This window comes from Jaculus jaculus, chromosome 7, assembly GCF_020740685.1.
Source record: "Jaculus jaculus isolate mJacJac1 chromosome 7, mJacJac1.mat.Y.cur, whole genome shotgun sequence".
Taxonomy (NCBI): domain Eukaryota; kingdom Metazoa; phylum Chordata; class Mammalia; order Rodentia; family Dipodidae; genus Jaculus; species Jaculus jaculus.
The window spans coordinates 140426046-140439106 of record NC_059108.1 but is presented as its reverse complement, the minus strand read 5'-3'; the positions used below and the strand labels follow the sequence as shown (position 1 = coordinate 140439106).

At 42.3% G+C, this 13061-nt stretch overlaps 1 protein-coding gene across 1 annotated transcript in view; it reads right to left on the bottom strand.

Annotated features, from left to right (window-relative positions):
* Positions 1-251: 251 nt before the first annotated feature.
* Positions 252-13061, bottom strand: part of Sptlc2 (serine palmitoyltransferase long chain base subunit 2) — a 93523-nt gene continuing 80713 nt past the window's right edge. Inside the window, exons 10-12 of the mRNA XM_004649379.3 lie at positions 6346-6481; positions 3815-3944; positions 252-646 (exon numbers count right to left, since the gene is read on the bottom strand). Of these exons, the coding sequence (XP_004649436.1) occupies positions 527-646; positions 3815-3944; positions 6346-6481 (386 nt within the window). The 3' untranslated portion in view covers positions 252-526. The remainder of the gene's footprint in view (positions 647-3814; positions 3945-6345; positions 6482-13061) is intronic.

Genomic DNA, 13061 nt, shown 5'->3' with positions numbered 1-13061 from the left:
CTATAGAGAGAATACTTTGGCTGATTATGTGACTGGTTAAATAAGGACTGCAAAGGAGGCAACCTCTGAGACCTGGGTGGTAAGTATGCGGAAGGCACTTGCTCCCCAGGGAGAGGGCCGCGGGTCATGAGGCTGGACAGCCAGGGCCAGCAGCAGGTCTTGCGGGGCCCAAGCCTGAGAGGTGACTGGAGTGAAGATCATCTGTGTGGTTAGCCAGACAGGTGAGGGTCAGTGTGATTTCACAAGTAGAATAAAATAAAACATTGTTTAATGGAAAAAGTAACCGCCTCTTTTTTTGTTTGTTTTTTTTTTTGTAAAGGGGAGACTTAGCAAAGGGAAGAATATGAAGCAGTTTTTTTCACTATTTACAAAATGCCATTTGGAGTGTATGTGGCCTCCTTCAGTAACTGAGGAAATGTCTTTCACATGAGGTGGTCACCGAAGTGTGGTTCCTGGAACTGGCTCAGAAAGGCCACACACTGTTGTGGGTGGGAGAGTCCCCTGCTCTAGGGAGCACCAGAAAGGCTCAGTCTTCCGTCTCCTCATACGTAGTTTCATCAAAGGGCCTGTCCAGTAAAGGCACCAACCGATGACGGGAGTATTTCAGCTGCAGCAGGTCCCCGACTTCATCTATCTCCTTTAAAGCCTAAAACACACAGAACAAGACAGAGGTCAGCTGGCCAACAGGACACAGACATGCCCAGTGCTTTACTGTAGTGACTGAAAAACAGCGGCAAGGTCATGCTTAGGGGAATATGCATCAAATGCTAGTAATCAGGTAAGAGTGTAGATAGCTGTGGCTGGAACAAGGAGGCCTTTAGGTTGCCCATGCAAAATGAGTTGGACATAACCAAGTATGCAGATAAAGGACGTAAAGAGAAACACGCTGCCTGTTCTGTACTGTAACTATGATTCTGTAAGAAAATGTAGTATGCCTTATATTTTAGAATTGATTTCAGAATAAGAACATATTTACTTTGTTCTTTAAGCTTTAAATTAGCATGTAAAAACAAAATAACAAGGGCTATAGAGATAAGATGGTTTAGTGGTTAAGGCATTTGCCAGCAAAGCCAAAGGACCCAGGTTCGATTCCCTAGTACCCACATAAAGCTGGACATACAAGGTGGCACTTGTGTCTAGAGTTCATTTGCTGTGACTGGAGGCCCCAGTGTGCCCACTTTCTCTCTGTCTTATGTTCTCTTTCTCTCTAATAAAGAAATAAAATATTAAAAAAAAAAACAAAATACGAGTCACATTTTCTTACATGTTTTAGGACTAAAAAAAAAATATATGTATTTTTTGATTTCTAGGTAGGGTCTTTCTCTAACCCAAGCTGGCCTTTAATTCACAGTGATCCCCCTACCTCTGCCTCCCAAGTGCTGGGATTAAAGGCATGCATCACCACACCTGGCAAGAAAAATACTCTTTCTTCTAAAATGTGCAAAATATAAAAAGCAATTAAGAGTTATTCCAAGAGTGATACTTTTTTTTTTTAAATTTATTTATTTATTTATTTATTTGAGAGCGATAGACACAGAGAGAAAGACACAGATAGAGGGAGAGAGAGAGAATGGGCGCGCCAGGGCTTCCAGCCTCTGCAAACGAACTCCAGATGTGTGCGCCCCCTTGTGCATCTGGCTAACGTGGGACCTGGGGAACCGAGCCTTGAACCAGGGTCCTTAGGCTTCACAGGCAAGCGCTTAACCGCTAAGCCATCTCTCCAGCCCAAGAGTGATACTTTTGAAGTTTGAAAACTCCATATGGAAATAATTTCAAAGTGAATTTCAGGTGGTAGAACCCATTAACTGTAAATTTCCCTGATACATACTAATAATTATTAATTTAAAACTGTACATGACTTAGAACACAAAAACATTTATGAATGGTGACTTCAGAACGATCTATTTTTTTCCATCATTATAAAAAGAAAATGATTAGACTAGGCAGGCAACAAGCCAAAACAAACTCCTAGTAGCCCAAGGAGAACTAGGTTGTAAGAGTTCTTCTGACCATCCATGTATGCATGCATGTATGTATGTATGTATGTATGTATGTATTTGTTTTTAGGTACAATCTTGCTCTAGCCCAGGCTGACCTGGAATTCACTATGTATCTCAGGGTGGCCTTGAACTCACAGCCATCCTCTGCCTCCCGGGTGCTGGGATTAAAGATGTGCGCCACAACGTCCAGCTCCCGTACCAAATATTTTAAAGCCATTGCTTGCTTATTTGAGATAGGATCACATGTAGTTCAGGCTGGCCTCAAATTTGCTGGCCCACGGGTGATTACCTTGTACTTCTGATCTTCCTAGCTCCACCTCTGGAGTACATGGTACCACTCCTGTTTCATGCAGTGATGGGGATCAAACCCATGCATGTTAGACAAACATTCTACCACTGATTCACATTCACGGACCTGAGCATTTTATCCTTATGCTACTATATACTGCTTTCAAGAAAAGACTTACTATGTATACAGCACAGACTAGCCTTGGATTCATGATCTTCCTGCTTCTGCCTCCCAGGTTCTGGGATTGTGGGTCCATAGAATCTATCGTAGCTTGAAACTCCCTTTTCACTGTGTATTGCTGGTATATACTTTGCCAAATTCCTTTATTACTTTTTGTGTATTCTATAGAATTTGGTATATACTGGCCACTTTGCCAAATTCATTCATTACTTTTGTGTATTCTATGGCATTTTCTTTTTTATTTTTGTGTGTATGTCTCCCCCCCCCACCCCCCCCCCCCGCCAAGGTAGAGTCCAGTTCTAGCCAAGACGAAACTGGAATTCACTATGCAGTCTCAGGGTGGCCTCCTACTCATGGTGATCCTCCTACCTCTGCCTTCCAAGTGCTGGGATTAAAGGCGTGTACCACCACGTCTAGCTGGTATTTTCTATATAAAGAATTATGCCACAGGATTCATTACTGAGTTAAGAATTCATTTAAAAAACAAATATTTGTTTATTTCAGAGAGAGAGATTGAGAGAGAGAGACAGACATGAAGAGGTCGATAGAGAATGAGAACACCAGGATCTTCTGCCACTATAAACTCCAGGTGCATGCACCACTTAATGCATCTGGCTTTATGTAGGTACTAGAGAATTGACCCTGGGTCGTTAGGCTTTGTGGGCAAGTGCCTTAACTGCTGAACCATCTCTTCAGCCCCTCCAAATTCATTGTTTTAAAATATGACTTTATTTTTTAATTTGAGAGAGAGGCAAATAGAATGGGAACACCAGGGCCTCTAGCCACTCCAAACAAACTCCAGACACACATGCCACCTTATCTGGCTTTGTGTGGGTACTATGGAATTGAACCTGGGTCCTTTGGCTTATGGATTTGTCGGCAAGCACCTTAACTGCTAAGCTACCTCTCCAGCCACCCCTTCCCCAATTCATTTTTAAAAATGGTCTTATAGGACTGGAGAGATGGTTTAGCGGTTAAGGCACTTGCCTGCAAAGCCAAAGGACCTTGGTTTCATTCCCCAGGACCCACGTAAGCCAGATGCATAAGTTGGTGCATGCATCTGGAGTTCTTTTGCAGTGGCTGGAAGCCATTCTCTGTTTTCCTCTCTCCCCCTCCATGTCTTTCTTTCAAATAAATAAGTAAAAATATTTAAAAATGGCCTTGTAGCTGAGTGTGGTGGCACATGCCTTTTATCCCAGCACTTGGGAGGCACAAGTAGGAGGACAGCCATGACTTCGAGGCCACCCTGAGACTACACAGTGAATCCACGTCAGCCTGGGCTAGAGGGAGACCTACCTTGAAAAATCAAAAAAAGGAAAATAAAATGCAAAAAGTATTTACTTACCGTATCAAGTATTTCTTTGGTATGAGCAGCTGACAGGCAAAACCTGGCTCTGGACTCAATAATTGGGGTAGCAGGAAATCCCACCACGACTACACCAACGTTTCGCTTCAGCATCTCTCGTCCAAAGGCGCTGTGATGGAGAAATAGGAGAAGAAACCAAGTAAGTGGAATAAAGCACACAGAACAAGGTATTACTGAACTGAATGATTTAAACTCTTGCTGCTATATGTATCAGTGACTTCTAAAAGGAATTTTTACTTCTACAGTTAAACCTAAAAGCTCAGAGGCTGGGGAGATGGCTCAGCAACTAAAGGTGCTTGCTTGAAAGTCTGCCAACCTGGGTTCTATTCCCAAGCCAACCATATAAGCCAGATGTAAAAAGTGATTCAAGTATCTGGGATTCATCTGTCTGATGGGTACACGCGTGTACACCCCCCCCCCCCCCCCCCACACACACTTTAAAAAACCCTGACAGTTGGGCTGGGCAGATGGCTTAGTGGTTAAGCGCTTGCCTGTGAAGCCTAAGGAGCCCGGTTCAAGGCTTGATTCCCCAGGACCCACATTAGCCAGATGCACAAGGGGGCGCATGTGTCTGGAGTTTGTTTGTAGTGGCTGGAGGACCTGGCGTGCCTATTCTCTCTCTCTCTGTCTCTCTCAATATAAATAAATAAATTTAAAAAAAGAATAAAACAACCCTGACAGTTCACACAAACTCCATTTATCGGTTCTATGGTACTCTTCTTCCACATGGCTTCCTTCCTTCACAAAGGCCAAAGAACATATTGGCAAGACCCTGGTCTTCAAATAATAAACTTGGCAGCGTAAAAGCTTCATAAGACTACCAAAGGGTCAGTCTTCCTCCCTTTCCCCCCTCCAGTCCCCGTCACCTGCTGTGCACTGGTCAGGATATGACTGAGTGCCCTGCCCTGCGGCTCATGCTCCCAAGCGGCTGCATTCTCTTCACAGCTCATTTATCCATCATGCACACAGTGTCACCTAGGGACAGGTCAGACGCAATCCTCTCTAAAGGAAGGGTTCTAGACCAAGTCCTTCAGATCAGGTTATCAAGCTTATCTCTAACTCCATAGTGAATAATGAAGAAAATCTCCCATTATCTTCATTGGAAGACATAATGCCAATAGTCCTATGACTTGGTAGTGAAAATCAAGCTCCTTTTTCCTTCATTGGGCACTTCTATCTCATTTCTTTCCACCTTTGTAATTACCATACTTGTAAAGCTTCTGATGGAATTTTTTTCTCTTGATATTCAATAATGTTTGCTCAGCACCCTGAGAGTGCAGGGACTATGAAATTGGTGGGTACTGGGAATCAGCAAAGAATTACCTTCCTTTAACGAGTGCAACCAAATCTGAGAAAGCATCCTTATTCAATTTCACCACTGAGATCCAATTCAAAATTTACCCACCCAAATAATGTACCCTTGGCACAATAAAGGTGAAAGGACTTCTGGTGTCCAGGAGTTTGGGACTAGTCTGAACAACCTAACAAGAGCTTGTCTCAAAAACATCTAGAGTTGGGCATGGTGGGACATGCCTTTAGTCCTAGCACTCAGGAGTCTGGGGTAGGAGGATTACTGTGAGTTCGAGGGCCTGGACTAGAATGAGACTCTACCTCAAAACAAAACACAACAATCTAAAATACAAAATCTCAGCAACAAAAGATGGGCATTTTATTCTTTTAAAAAATATTTTTATTTATTTATTTGCAAGAGAGAGTGACAGAGGGAGAAGGGGGGAGGGAGGGTGGTGAGAGGGAAAGAAAGAGTGGCCAGGATCACTTGCCACTGCAAACAAACTCCAGACACATGCACCACTTTGCTCATATGACTTTATGTGGGTACTGGGGAATCTAACCCAGGCCATCAGGCTTTGCAAGCAAGCTCCTTTAACCACTGAGCCATTTCTTCAGTCCCATGAGCATTTTGTGAAACTGTACTCACTCTTATTCTACAGCTCCAGTGCAATTTTGCATATAATTACATATGTCCAATATATAGTCAATATAGTTGTGGCTTATTTGGTTTTCAAATGTCATTTGGTTTCACCGTACATTTGGATTTCTAATACACTAAAAGCTCTCCCAGGTAAGACCCACTTGACTCTTGTCTGACTAGCATGTAAATTTCACAAGGATAGTAATTTGTGTATTTTTTTTTTTCACAGATCTCTCTCAAGCACCTGAAAGCATACTAAATTCAAATGTTTGTTTAACAAAGCAATAACATTAACATGGAATTTGGTTTTGTGTTTGTTTTTGGCTGACATGGAATTCACTATGTAGTGTTAGGATGGTCTTGAATTCATGGCGATCCTCCTACCTTTGCCTTCCAAGTGCTGGGATTAAAGGCACAGGCCATCACACCTGCCTATAATGCAATTTAGAGTCTACTTTGTTAATTACAGTATGTCCAATAAAACACAAGAAATAACAAAATACATAACCCTAGTCTTCCTAATATAGATTTCTGAAGTCTAATGACAGAACAGCCTGTGACATTCAACTGAACATACCCTATTTTGGCTGGCATATACAGCATCAAAGGCACCACTGGAGAATCTTCATTTCCATAGATGATGAACCCCATCTCCTTCAGGCGTCTCCTGAAATATCTGGTGTTCTCAGCCAACTGCTGCACACACTCTTTGCCTGGAAAATTGTACAAGAAAGAAAACAAAATAACACTAAGAAAAAAGGCATGGAAGAAAAAGAGCCATCTTCTCTGTCTTCATTTTATCTACTCAGGCCTGTCTCCCCCCCTCCCTTCTTCTGCAAACAGTGTCTCACTAGGCAGTGCAAGTGAGGGTCCCAATGCTGGGATTCCAGATATACCCCATCACTCCCAGCTTGTCTAGTTGTTTCCAATCCAACAGAAGTAATTTTTCCACAGCAAACTATGGAATATAAACATTCCTTACTGGAATTCTGTCATTCTAACTTGTGATCTTTTTTGTTTCGTTTTGTTTTGTTTTAAGTGCTGGGTATTGAACCAAGGGTCTCAGGCTAATATGCAAGAGCTCTGCCAACGAACCACACGCCCAGCCTGGCAGCAGGTTTCAGATCAGATTTCATACTGATATGCAAAATAAAGCCTGATGACTAAAGACTGGGTTTGTAGAGAAGTTACGTAGCATGTGCAAAGCTCTTGGTGTGCTCCCTAACACCACAGAAACAATCCTTTAAAAGAAAAAAAACTCATCAGGGATGGAGAGATGGCTTAGCGGTTAAGGCACTTATTTGCCTGTGAGGCCTAAGGACCCACGTTCAAGTCCCCAGGTCCTATGTAAGCCAGATGCACATGATAGTGCATGCATCTGGAGTTTGTCTGCAATAACTAGAAGGCCTTGGTGTGTCCATTATCTTTCTCCCCTCCTTGCTCTAACAAATAAATAAAAATAAAATATTTTTAAAAAGAAAAAACTTCTGGGTGTGGTGGTGCGCGCCTTTAATCCCAGCACTCAGGAGGTGGGACCTAGTTAGAAAACATAGGTCATGGGCATGCCTTTGGAGTTTAGACTCTGTCTGTATGCGCACGGCCCAGCACAAGGGGGAGCTCCTCCTCCCCCATGACTCTGCCCAAGCCCACCAGTGCGGTGAGCAGGATGGAGGCCTCTGAGACTGTGAGCCAAGATGAACCCTTCCTTCTTTACGGCACTGGACATAGTGATGAAAAGCACAACCAGACAAGCACCTTAACCACAGCATAATCTCTCCAGCCCAAAAAGTACATCTCAGATATCAAATTTGTTCTTTTCCTCATCCTAAGGAAATTAAAATTACCAGTGAAAGAAAATATGGAAAACAGATATGTAAAAACCTCCACATACAGATTCTCATGTTGTCTGTTAAGCAGTATTCCATGGTGAAGATATACTACAATTTTGTTTATTCATTAGTGTGCTGGTGGACATAAAGAGTTGAGATTATCAGCAGGGTGTGGTAGCGCACACCTTTAATTCCAGCACTTGGGAGGCAGAGGTAGGAGGATCACTATGAGTTCGAGGCCACCCTGAGACTACATAGTGAATTCCAGGTCAGCCTGAGCTAGGGTGAGAGTGAGAATGAGAATGAGACCAGGCCTTGAAAAACCAAAAAATAAAAAAGTTGAGATTATCAACTTTCATTTGGCAGCCATAAAGTTCACATAAAAAGGAATCTGGGGCTGGATAGATGGCTTAGTGGGTAAGCACTTGGCTGTGAAGACTAAGGGCCCCAGTTCAAGGCTTGATTCCCCAGGACCCATGTTAGCCAGATGCACAAGAGGGCACACGCATCTGGAGTTCATTTGCAGTGGCTAGAGGCCCTGGTGTGCCTATTCTCTCTCTCTCTTTGCCTATTTTTCTCTGTCTGTTGCTTTCAAATAAATAAGTAAAAATAAACAACAACAATCTGTCCACTGGGCCAGAGTGAGACCCTACCTTCAAGGGGGGGAGTACAAAAAAAAAAGAATCTAACTTTAAGAGTGCTGAGCCAGGCATGGTGGCACATGCCTTTAAGTCTAGCAACCCTGAGACTACATAGTTAATACCAGGTCTGCCTGAGCTACAGTGAGACCCTACCTCAAAAACCAAAACCAAAAACAAAAAATATTTTTTACTCTTGTGGTTTGTTTTTTTTTTCTCCTTCAAAAGCATTTTATAAAACTGCCTTTTCCAAGACATCTTAAGCTGGAACATGAGAAAGCAATGGAAATAAGCTTAGATACTCTCAATGTCCCTGCCTGTGTTATGAATGGGTCTTCACTGAAGCCTAAAACTAAAGCTTGTTCTTAAAGACAACGTGTACAAGTGTGTCTAACAACAGGGAAGTCACAACAAGGTGCAAACTTGGTTTTAAACATTAATCTTGTAGTAATTATTAGGGAGGATCTTAGTAAAGATTCCCCTTTAAGGCAAAGAAGGTATGTAACATAGAAAGCACAGTGCCAGATTCAATAAATATTTGTTCCTTCTTGAATTTTCCAGTAAAGTAATTTCTCATCCGGGAAATTCTATTTTGTTTCTGCATCTCTATATGCTACTAGGCCAACCCTTCAGATCCCTCTTGCGCTGAATACTTGTGCCATGGATTTATACAATACCATACCAATGATTTCTAAGAGGAAAACTGGACTTAGGCTTTTTCCATGTCTCCCTTTTAGAAGCAAAGCATATCTAAGAATTATTTCACAACTGAGAAGCTAAGCTGCTGCCTAGAGGTTAAGTAACTTCAAGTGGAGGATGGGGATTGAATGCCCCAGCCCTTCTAGCTTGCCTGCATGTGGCACACTGATATTCTAGCTCTTACTGAGGGGGTCTGAAGAAAGGCAACATTCGGCCCATTATTTCCCCACCTTTTTGACCACATCAGTGCTCTGTATCTCTTTGATATCCTGCCTTTACTCCATCAGTGGAGGGTCCCTGGGAAAGAGGGGGAGTACTGCAATCTTCCTTTTTGTTATGTATGTTCCTTTCTAATTTCTTTCTTAAAAAATATTTTCTGGATTTATTTATTTACTTGAGGAGGGGGGAAGGGGGGGAGGGAGGAAGGGAGGGAGGGAGAGGGAGGGGGAGAGACAGAGAGAGAGAATATGGCATGCCAGAGCCTCCAGCCACTGCAAACGAACTCCAGATTTATGTGTCACTTTGTGCATCTGGTTTATGTGGGTCCTGGGGAATCGAAGCGTGGTCCTTTGGCTTTGCAGGCAAGTGCCTTAACTGCTGAACCATCCCTCTAGGCCTTCCTTTCCCACTTCTATTCTAAGATTTCTGCCATCTCCCACCTTCCAGAGGGAGGCACTGAATAAATTCCACTCAAGCCATTTCTAGTGTTTCTCAGTGGGCTGCTTGCTAATGGCAGTGCTAATACACAGGGCAATTCCTGGTTGTCAAGGTTTTCCAGTGCTCTGCAGAACATTTAGAATGGCTGACCTGTATGCCATAAATGTCCGTAATACCTTTCTACAGCCCAGTCTGTGACAAAAAGGAAAAAAAAAACCTGAATTTATTCACAGGCTTCCTAGGAAGGTGCTGTACTTGGCTGCTTGAGAACAGCCTAACCCTAATGGTTACTTTCTCAAATGGACTGAGTTCCTTTTCTCTTTTATTTATTTATTTATTTTGGCTTTTTGAGGTAGGGTCTCACACTAGTCCAGGCTGATCGGAATTCACTCTGTCCTCTCAGGGTGGCCTTGAACTCACAGCGACCGTCCTACCTCTGCCTCCCGAGTGCTGGGAGTGCTGGGATTAAAGGTGTGCGCCACCACGCCCGGCTCTCTTTTAATTTTTTTTTGGGGGGGAGAGAGAGAAAGAAAGAAAAAGACAGAAATTGGCATGCCACCTTTCACTCAGCACAATGCTCTCTCTCAATGTTGATATGTGTTGTAGGATATACCACAACTTCATTTCTTTCTTGCCAAATAGCATTACTCATATGGATATACTACATTGTATGTATTCATGAGCTGATGTGCACTTAGCCTGTTTTAAGTAGCATGTATAATGCTGCTACAATACTTAAAAAGTTTTTAGTATACTGAACTTAGTGACTAAAAGCAGTTCTGATGCAGACATGAAGGTCTGAGGTAAGGTAATGGGTTTCTAGACAAAGATATGGACAAAGTGATATAATGACAGACCTCAAACAGCAGATGTGTCTGGGAGGAGGAATGGGTGGGGAAGAGGCACAAGGAAGGCTTCTGGGTGACTGAGAAATTCTACTGTGACCTGAATGACAGGTGAGTACAATGTGCACCTAGTATCTGCTAGTGTCTATACTTTGCTGTGTAAATATCAACACAGTAATAAAAATTAAAATAAAATTCTAAATGCCTAGTAAATCACCTGAGGTTAATAAACAACACCTGGAACTGAGGCTACTTTTGACCTCTCTATTCATAATGTTACATATAACCAAGTACCATTTATTTTTTTAATTGTTATTAGCATTTTCCATGATTATAAAAAAATATCCCATGGAAATTCCCTCCCTCCCCCCCCACTTTCCCCTATGAAATTCTATTCTCCACCAAGTACCATTTAATACTAACTTTTTATTAAAGAAAAAGCCAACAAAATGGAACCTTCTGGGCATTATAGGGCTGGGCTTTAGGCACTCTTCTCTTAGCCTTTGTTGCTTAAAACAAACCTTAAAAAATAAAACAACCCCCCCCCCCCAAGATTTTAATGCTGGGTGTTCCTAGAATTTGTAAGACAGAGGAAGTGTTACAAAAACACCACTTCAGACTTAAAGCCCTTGTTGTGAGGCAGGAAATGAAAACATAAAGGGACAGTTCTTCCTTTCTTTCCCCTTTATTCTGTAAAAACAATCCTGCGAAAGATACACAGATCAGACAATGCCTGGCTATAAAAACATTTATTTTCTATCTACTTCCCCTTCCAATCCCTAGATATTTTAGTATTAGGTTTTTCTTCTGCATACTCTGCCAAGTGGGAGAAGCTGCTGGCAGGTTGGCATAGTTGGTAACAAGACAAACCTTGTTCAGACTGCTTTCTAGGAGAATGGCAGAGCAGGGTGCAAAGAAAAGAGCAGAACAAGTTAACATGACACCTTTAGAACACTAAAGTAAGAGCCAATCTTCATGTTCATTGAAAAGGTCAACTGGAGGTGTAAAAAGCTTAAAATAACTGGATGAACATAACATATAAGAATCAGCAGTTTTTGTAGGGGAAAACATGCTCTCTACAATGACTGGAATCTGAGATTGTGAACATCAAACATGGCAGCAATGGTAAATGCAAGCATTTCTCAGGAATGCCTTCATGGGATTCGAGTGTTCAGCTGCCATCTTAAAAGGAAAAAGCTGAGCAAGGATGTGCAGGCAAGGTGCATGGACTTGCACAGGGCTTACGGTGTTGCTGAACTTATGAAGTAAACCTTAGGTCAATAGGACATTCTTTACATATGCCAGCAAATCTTTTAATAGTGGGAATTGCTAAGATTCTTGACTTCACATATTCAGGAAATCAGATTTCCAAAAATAACTTTTAACTCTTCCAAGAAAGGGGAAGAGGGCTGGGCAAGAAAACATTTAGATTTGATACCAAAAAAAAAAAAAAAATACTCAAGTTTCTGGGTTTTTCTAGTACCCAGAGAAAATCAACTGTACTTTGAATTCTCACTGTAAATGTTATTTATATTACAAGTATATATGTGTATCTCTAAGTCTCAATAAACTATGTAAATTTGTTCTACCTCACATTCCTTACTTCACATAATGAAACATGTCCTTAAATTTAATAACTCAATAAAAAAGTGCTCAAGCCAGGCGTGGTGGCGCACTCTAATCCCAGCACTTGGGAGGCAGACTAGGAGGATCGTCATGAGTTTGAGGCCACCCTGAGAGTACACAGTGAGTTCCATGTCAGCCTGGACCACAGTGAGACCCTACCTTGAAAAACTTAAAAAAAAAAAAAAAAAAAAAGCTCAAGCCAGGTGTAATGGTGCATGCCTATAACCGCAGCACTCAGAAGACTGAAAGAGGAGGGTAAGTACAAGGCCAGCCTGGGCTACACAGTGAGTCCCTGTCCTCAAAGAAAGAAAAAGTATCCATTAGCTGGGCATGGTAGCATATGCCTTTCATCCCAGTACTCAAAGAGGCAGAGGTAGGAGGATTAATTTGAATTTGACGCCATCCTGAGACTACAAAGCGAATTCCAGGACAGCCTGGGCTAGAGAGAGACCTTACTTCAAAAAATAAATAAACAAACAAACAAACTAAAATAAGAAGTGCTCAAAAAAAAAAAATCAAAAAGAATGAAACTTGCCAGCCATGGTGGCACAAGCCTTTAATCCCAGCACTCGGGAGGTAGAGGTAGTAGGATCACTGTGAGTTCAAGGCCAGTCTGTACTATAGAGTGAGACCCTATCTTGATTTGGGGGGGGGGGAATCAAAAGGAAGAAAAGGAAAGAGAGGGCTGGAGAGATAGCTTAGCGGTTAATGTGTTTATCTTAGATTCTCCAGGACCCACATAAGCCAGATGCACAAGATAGATGCGTCTGGAGTTGGTTTGCAGTGGCTGAAGGCCCTGGTGCACCCATTCTCTCTCAAATAAATAAATAAATAAAATATATTAAAAAAAAAAAGCCGGGCATGGTGGCGCACACCTTTAATCCCAGCACTCGGGAGGCAGAGGTAGGAGGATCGCCATGAGTTCAAGGCCACCCTGAGACTCCATAGTGAATTCCAGGTCAGTCTGGGCCAGAGTGAGACCCTACCTCGAAAAACCAA